Source organism: Amborella trichopoda, chromosome 1 (assembly GCF_054954075.1).
Source record: "Amborella trichopoda isolate Santa Cruz 75 chromosome 1, AtrichopodaSantaCruz75HAP2 v2.0, whole genome shotgun sequence".
NCBI lineage: Eukaryota > Viridiplantae > Streptophyta > Magnoliopsida > Amborellales > Amborellaceae > Amborella > Amborella trichopoda.
In genome coordinates this window covers 59910007-59918482 of record NC_142336.1, presented here as the reverse complement: position 1 = coordinate 59918482, position 8476 = coordinate 59910007, and the positions used below count along the sequence as shown (strand labels likewise).

At 37.2% G+C, this 8476-nt stretch overlaps 1 protein-coding gene across 1 annotated transcript; it reads right to left on the bottom strand.

Moving 5' to 3' along the window:
• Window positions 1-430: 430 nt before the first annotated feature.
• Window positions 431-3044, bottom strand: LOC18440569 (uncharacterized). The gene is made up of 3 exons (XM_020671507.2): window positions 2720-3044; window positions 2460-2535; window positions 431-2212 (listed from the first exon to the last, which is right to left on the bottom strand). The coding sequence occupies exons 1-3, from the start codon at window positions 2774-2776 to the stop codon at window positions 789-791; spliced, it is 1557 nt and encodes a 518-aa protein (XP_020527166.1). The 5' UTR covers window positions 2777-3044; the 3' UTR covers window positions 431-788.
• Window positions 3045-8476: the final 5432 nt, after the last annotated feature.

Below are 8476 nucleotides of genomic sequence, written 5' to 3'. Positions count from 1 at the left end.
CCATTAGATATTAATGTATATTTCTATCTCATCCTAATGTAGCTATCTTTTAAAAGCTTTTTATCAAACACTTAACCAAAACACATTACTACTAAACAGATAAACATAATGCCCAATGTGCATGAAATTACATATATTTTGATACCATTTACTTGAAATACAAAGAAGCTCAACCATCACATGCAAAAAGTGCAAATTAGAGGGTTAAGAGTTCTCGAATTTTTTCTATACTTTGAATCCTACCGATAAAACACATATCGTGATGAAGGACGTATTTTCAGACTCTATATGAACAGCGAAAAGTAATTGTGATCCCTAAATAATCTATTGCATACTAATGTATTATTGTGTATGCATGTATGATACTTCCCCAAATAAAAGCCGCCCAATTTCTCACGACAACAATGCCAAACAAGAGATGAGCTTTCCATTTTTAGAAATAGTTATTCAATTTATATATCATTTATGCAAATTATGCATAAAAACATCTCAAAAAGCTTGGCTCCCCAGCTCCATTACATGAACACTTGAACCCCATAACTTATCATCCTAAATATTTCATACATAATTATACTTACTTGTCCCTACATTATCAAAGAAAACAAAACATATGGTAAAGGTCAAAAAAAAAAGGCAATATTAAAAATTAAAACAACCTATTTTTCCCTTGTATATGCACGGACTTTCAATTTCTTGTCTGCCTTAGAGATGAGACACACATACAAACCCCCTGCCACCTAAAACGCCGGAAAGTCATCGGAAACTTGCCAGAGATGAAATTCCAGCGATCACATTATGGAGCAACTATTGGCATTTTCATCACTAAAGAAGTGGGTGGCATATTCAGCTGATTGTGATTGTTGTGGAGCATGACAAAAAGGGGGGGGCCTATTATAAGCCATTTGCAAATATCTCTCCATATTTTGCCTCTGATTCATCATGGCCAAATATTGCTGGTGATGAGGATTTCCGGCCAAAATTTCCGGCCCAGCTCCCTGAAAATAGCCGGAATTCCCCATCTGCCCCTGCAAAGGACCCATCTGCCCCTGCAAAGGACCCATCTGCCCCGGCAAAGGACCCATCTGCCCCTGCAAAGGACCCATCTGCCCCTGCAAATGACCCATTTGCCCCTGTAAATGACCCATTTGCCCCTGCAAATTTCCCATCTGCCCTTGGAAATGACCGATCTGCCCCCCACCACCACCACCACCCCCACCTCCACCCCCACCCCCACCCCCACCCGCAACCCCCCTTACATCTATCTCGTGGAAGCCAGGGGCAATGTTAGTCATCTGACCCACATCATTTTTGCCCCCCTTCTTGCCCCCACCGTTATTGTTATTTCCAGCAGCGCCCTTGTTATTTTGGCCGTTACCGTTATTGGCCTTATTGTTACCACCACCACCGTTATTGTTTGGGTTTGGACCGTTATTTTTGCCTTCTCCATTTTTACCTCCATTTTTGGTCCCTTGATTCTGGTTCTGATTTTGGGCACCACCATCTTTGCCCCCTTTCTTCCCTCCATTGCCCCCATTCTTTTCTGCTATTCCAACCATACCCTTCATTTGTTGCAAGGCCCCGTCCCCTCCCCCTTTCTTATTTCCATTGCCATAAACCATGCTATGGCCACCATTCATCATACCATGGACCCCATGCATCATGCCAGGGGCCCCATTCGTCATGCCCATCCCACCCATGACCATGGGTTTGTTGCCCTTGCCATCCTTGATGGGTGGTGGGGCCTTGGACCCCATGTCATCCCCATCCATATCATAGCCATCAAAGTCATCATCCATCTCATCATAAAATAACTCATCATCATTGAACTCATCATAATCATCATGATGGTGACCATGGGGCATCATCTCATGGCCCAAGTTGAACTTCACAGACTTTGGCACCTTGAATGGGAGCTTTAGGTCCTTGAATTGAGGCTGTTGTTTCATGTCCTTTGGTCCCTTTATTTGTTCTTGTTTTGGTTGTTGGGGCTTCTGGTCTTTACCTCCTTTTTGCTGGTTTTTTCCGTCCTTTTGGTCCTTCCCCTTCTCAATTTGAAGCTTTTGAAACTGGTTGTCTAGTTGGTTTCCTCTTTGGTTCCAGAGCTCTGCATGCTTGCCATTCTTAACCAGTTTCTTTATGAGGGCAGAGGGATCCACATTACCTGAAACTGTCACCTTTTGCTGCTCCATATCAATGGAAGTAGTATACACCCCTGTTGGAACCACCCCACAAAGAAAATCACATAAATAAGTAGCAAAATACCAAGTACCCTAGTTTTTTTTCTCACTCTTCTCAGACGAAAAATACCAACTCTCTTTTCTTTTCTTTTTTTCTCTCTTTTTCATTCTTCTAAGAATGGAAAAGGAAGAACAGTGATGGGGGACTGTCAAAAGGTAAAAGAAGCTCTATTGAAATTGAGAGGTCATGGAGAGAGAAGGGAATGTGGAGGGAGAAAATACCATCTATTTTGTGGAGCAACTTCTTCACCTTTTGCTTACATCCTTCACAATGTATGTTCACTTTGAGGACACAAGTCTGAATGAGGAACAAAACAGAGAAAGAGGAGTGCAAAATCAGTAAATAGAGAAGTGGAGAGCTAATGGAACATTTTTATGTGCAATTATGAAGAAGAGAGAGAGAGAGAGAGAGAGAGAGAGAGAGAGAAAACAAGGGGAAAAACCCTTGAGACCTTTGATGAAAAAACAAGCAGAGCACACACCTGGGCCTTCAAGAAGTTCACATCTCCATCTTTAGCCATCATTTTGTTGATGTTCATTTTTCTCAGGAAAACAGAGAGAGAGAGAGAGAGAGAGAGAGCGAGCTAGCAGTACATGGAAAATAACAAGTTTTGGGAGATGAGTAATGGAGAAGAAGTAGAAAGAAGTGATTTTAGTGAGAGTGTGGGGAGGGGGACGAGAGAAGAGGTTCTGAGAAGTGGAAAGAGAAAGAAGGGTTTTCTTTGAAAGAGAGAAAGAACCCAAAACAGGGTCTTTTATGGTGCGGTGAGTTAGTGAGGGGAGATTTTCTCAGAGGCGTTTATGAGCGGGAGGGCGAGTGTCATGCGTCCACTATTTCCGGGATTATTTTCTTTAACTGTGGAGAGAGAGAGAGAGAGAGAGAGAGAGAGAGTGAGAGGTAAAAGTGAGAGAGATAGAGAGAGTAAAGAGTAAACCTGCGAGCGAGAGATAGAGAAGTGAGAGGTAAAAGTGAGAGAGATAGAGAGAGTAAAGAGTAAACCTGCGAGAGAGAGAGAGAGTGAGAGAGAGGTAGAGGTAAAACTTAAAGAGGGGGGCGGTACAGTCTCTTAGGGAGAGAGAGAGAGAGAGCAATAGAGAGAGAATCTAGAGGTAAAACTGAGAGAGAGAGAGAGAGAGAGAGAGAGTGTACGAGTAAAACTGAGAGAGGGAGACGTTAAAGGGTATGGAATACCGTCCCTTTGGCGGATGAACTTTCTATTTAAGGCCTAGGTTTTATGAAAACAAAATAATGCATGATCTCAAATCTTCGTTTCGAAAGTATTTTTGGTATAAAAAAATCCCCAATGATGGCTTTAAAATCAAATTTTAATATCAACAATAAAATTTGAAACAAAAAGATTGGTACAGATTCTTATCGATTTATAAATACATATTTTTAAGGTAAGATAGATGATCTACATTATTTGTTATAATATTCACCACTTTTAAAACTTGAAATTCTATTTTTTTTTAACAGCCATAATGTTCAGGCTTTTACAGCTGCAGCCTTATCAGACCATCTTCCTCTATGAAGTCATCTTCTTTTAACTTTTAACAGTTTTTTTTTACATCTTTTAACAGTTTTTACAAAGACTCGGACTCCATCTCACTCCTTGGTTAAACTTGTGATGCAAGGCTGGGTCGGCTCTTTTTCGGCTCGGCTTTTTCCCATTCAATAAATTTTGCCCAATACTTATCCTTAAATGCCACTGATGTACGTTATAGGCACCTAACAAGTGTGCATTTTTTGTTGTTCTTTTGAGGTTTTATTTTTGCATATTAAGAATTTTTTTGAAAAAGAGAAATTTATATAGATTATCACAAGACATGTATTATTTAACGATGGGTGTGGTTTCAATAAGGTTGCAACCTTAAACAATCCAATTAAGACACACTTCTAAATTTTATCATAAATATAATTTCGGTATAAAAATTCTTAAATGGCTTGAGAATCCACTTTCATTTCTAATTATGAAATTTTAAACTCTAAAACTTGTTCAAATCAAATAGATGTATAAACCATATGAAGGTCTTGAAAATGGACAGCTCAAATAAAGTGTTGCAAGATACATTATTTCTTGGACTCGAAATCTTTTTTTCTTTTCATATTCATCTATCCCGATATCGAGATAATCATTAAATGGTTTTCCAACATCAAAACAAGTTTTTATCATAGATTTTGAGGTGCACCTTTAATTCTGCATTTTAAAATTGCAACCTTATATAAACTTTTTTCTTTAATGATTTGGTAATTTACAATTATTCGAACTCAAGAACGTATATTTCTTTATGGGTATTTTGAAATTGAAAGGGAAAAAAAGAAAAGAAAAAGATATTTGAATTTTTAGACACTTAGATAAGAAAGTTTTTTTGGAAAATAATCTTTGTGCACCATCTTTTAAGATTGCATTTCTCAACATGTTCAAGATTTCAAAACATATTTTTTAAAAAAAAAACATAAAAGTGCTGCATATTACATCAACATAAAAGCTTCATGACCACAATCACACCATCAATACAAAAACATAAAAGAAATTCCAATCTAACCCAAATTATACATCAGTACTTACGACTATAAGATTGCTACCACCCACACCTAGCTTTGCTAGCCCATCCGCCTCTATGTTGCTTTCGTGATATACATGGTTAAAATTACATTCCAATTCCATGTGGTAATCACTCACTTCACACATTAAACTATGAAATTTCCACCGATATGCAGCTTTCATCATTATCCATTTAACATTATTCATCGAATCCCCTTCCACTACAATTGGTTTGCGGGTAATCCCCTTGCTCGAAGCTTAGCTTCACTCGCAGTTACCTCCCCTACTCGCCTTTAATATTTCAAAATATATTTGATGGCATAAAAATAACATGTGTTATATCTTCTAACCCCAATGACCAATTTTCCTTTTTTTTTAACCTAAACAAAAGTTGAAAATATATTTTTTTATCTATTCATTTCTAAACCCCTTCTCTCTCTCCCACCATATTTTTTTCCAAACTTCTCTCCTTTTTTTTTTTAAACTTTAAAAAAAAAGATACTTTTCAAAAGATATTTTTTAATATTAAAAAAATATAGAGAGATGTTTGGAGTGACACAAGGGAAGAAAGAGAAAGGGATTTAGAAATGAATACAAAAAAAATGTTTTTTGAATTTTTGTTTGGGCTAAAAATATGGGGTAAAGTTTGTCTAAAGAGTTAAGGATATAATACATGAGATATTGATGCCGTCAAATATGTTTTGAAACTTCGAGTCTATTGACAAATAAAACCTAAAAAGATGGTATCCGGAGACATTTTTTTTTTTATTTTAAAATAAATTTCATTCTAACAAAGACAAGAAAGGAATACAGAAAACAAGAATTAGGTAGACACATGGTTACCACCAACAAGGATCGGTGTCCACCACCTTGTGTAAAAAAATCTGCCTCAAAATTAGACTCTCTATGGCAACGAGAGAGTTCAACCGAAAGATTAAAGAGGAGAGTATCAACTCATAAAAAATGGGTATTAATCTCCATGGAGGTCTCGACTTTCCTCTGCACCAAGCCAAGCCATGACATTGGAGGAGTGACCTACAATAATTTTATGTCCATCCATCCTAGAGATAAGCTTCAAACCTTATGGTAGTTCTCTAGCTTCAGCTTCATTGACAGTAATGATTCCACAAACGCCTAAATGAGTAGTAAAAATATTCCCCCTATTGCCCTTAATAAGACTTTCAAAGCCAACAGGACCAGGGTTCTCAAAAGAACTCCAATCAAAATTAAATTTCAAACAATTCTCATGTGGAGGAAGCCATACTGTATGTCTAATGGAAATCCCCAAAGATAGATTGGCAACTTCTATTGGGTTTAATATGCTCTGTGATCCTTGCGAATAAATTTGCAGTCGACATTCGATTAGCAGCCATTGCTAGAATATTTGACTTGAAACGTCCTCCTATTTCAATTTCTCCACATTAAGCTGGTCCAAATAGATCTCTAAAGAATAACTCTTATTTTAAAAATACCGGGAGTCATACGTTGTTGTAGGCCAACATCCATTCTTTGTGGCCCACTTCCATAATTCCATTGTAAAAGGATAATGAAGGAGGAGATGATCCGTTGATTCGCCATCAAGCAATCCATAGGAAGAGTTGGACTTTTAAGAGGAAGGTTAATGGATCCGTCATCATAGAGGAGTTTGTACACTGATTTTAGAGTGAAGCCACTAGGAGGAGTAAGGTTCCATATAATTTGATCATCTTTTGTTGGGGCATAGTGAAAGTTATGCAGTAATTCCATTAGTCTTTGGAACTCCTCAATAAATGGATCTGTCGTTCTCCTGAATTAGCATAAAGCTCCTCCTCTTTCACTTCCCTTAACAAAGCCAATGGATTGCAAACTTCCTAAGAGACTTTAGGAAAACAATATCTAAGGGCATAGTCTCCAAGTCACTTATCAAACAAAGATAGGGGTTTGATCACCCTTCCCCACAATATTGAGATAGTATCGAAGATAGATGGGTCTACAGTAATCAATGCCCCTCCAACTATGCGATAATAAAGTTTTATTCCTCGGACGTTTAATCAATCCCTACAAGACATCCTCCCCATATTTTTGTTTAAGAACTTTACACCACAAAGCCTTATCATTATGTTGATATCGCCACCACCATTTACTCAACATACTCAAATTAATTTAGGCCTTCTAATACCCATACCACCATCTTTAAGAGTAGCACAAATTTTATGTTTTTTTTTTTTGATAATTTAGTGGGAAAGACAGACCCCTATCTTTTTTTTCAAATAGTTTAGGAGTTGGTTTTTTTAAGGCACTAGTGGGGTGGTGTCAGTGGAAATGAAAACGATACTGCGTTAGACTAAGGAGTAGGGGTGCTGCCACCAAGAACTTGGGTCTCCTACATGTCCGACTGGATCATGAGATAGGTGATTTTAGGGACTAAAAGATCCATAATTGCTCAAGCCTCCAATTCTTTTGCATATTTTTTATTTGTTTTTATTAAAAACTTAACCGGCTCAAACTCATCCGAGTGATACCAAGAGACTCGGGCTAGGACCACTATGTTGAGCCCGGGCCCAAATGTGAAAGAGTGATTTGATTTACATCATAAATGCTCACACTTCACGTGAGGTGCCCCCAAAACAGGGGGAGGGGTGAGATTTAGAAGGCTCCAGAGTGGGCCCCTACGATTTCAAAAGGGGACAATGTACCCTTATGTTTAAGCCTTTTACGGAGTAAATGGCAAACTTTACCTACTTTTCCCTAAAAATCAGTTGTTAATATCATTACATTCCATTTCGATCGTTAGGAAATCATCTTAAAAAGTGAGAATCGGTGAAATCTTGCATCCATCCAAAGGCAAAATTCATAAAAAGGGATTTCACAAAATAGTTGAGATGACATTATAGTATTCCTAGAATATAATTTGCATTTCTTCTAGAACACTATAAGGTCCTCACATATAAAGACAAAAGATCCGTAAATGGAATTTGCAATTTTCTTAAAAAGTATTGCAAAATTAATCACATTCTCTCTCCCCGAAGCTAAAAAAAACATACTAGGAGAAGGAAGGGAAGGGTTTTTATGCTTCCCCTACAGCATAGAAGTTATATCCTCCTCCTACCATCTAGCCATCCAATTTTGATCAAGAGAGCCACTCACCGTTTCATCTTAGATCCGACGTCTCAAAGTATTTTATTTTTAATTTTTTTTATACAAATTGAATGAATATGAAATTTGATACGTGCTATCTTCTCATTGAGGTGCACCTATAAAAAAATATTAAAAATAATTTTTTAATAAAATATAATGACTAAAATACTCTTTGAAACTTTTAGGGGTATTTGGTCATTTTATTTTATTGAAAATATTTTTTTAAAATTTTTTCGCTTGTGAAAATTTAATAGAGGAATTGAAGTCCAAAATTTGGTGTCAAATAGTTTATAGAAAAAAATTAAAAAGAAAATAGTGTAGAGATGTGACATTGTGATTGGGACAATCTTAGCCCTCCATTCAGAATGGATGGTTGGATAAAGGGGAGGATAGAACTTCTATGTTGTAGGGGAAGCATAAAAAGCTTGCCCGAGAAGAAAAAGAGGTCCATTGCTCTTACATATTCCTTGCTACCAACGTTTTATATGTATGTGTATGAAGGGATTAAGAGCGTTCTAATCTTGATTAGGCAATTAAGAGTGAGTTGATATTAGTGTTATATGCCGGTTGTTTTTG

Excerpts from the sequence above, each read along its gene's own strand:
- LOC18440569 (XM_020671507.2), bottom strand. The coding sequence starts at position 2,776 with ATGAACATCAACAAAATGATGGCTAAAGATGGAGATGTGAACTTCTTG. Across the intron at positions 2,536-2,719 it reads TGAACTTCTTGAAGGCCCAG|ACTTGTGTCCTCAAAGTGAA; the intron begins GTGTGTGCTCTG and ends TTCCTCATTCAG. Across the intron at positions 2,213-2,459 it reads GTTGCTCCACAAAATAGATG|GGGTGTATACTACTTCCATT; the intron begins GTATTTTCTCCC and ends TGGTTCCAACAG.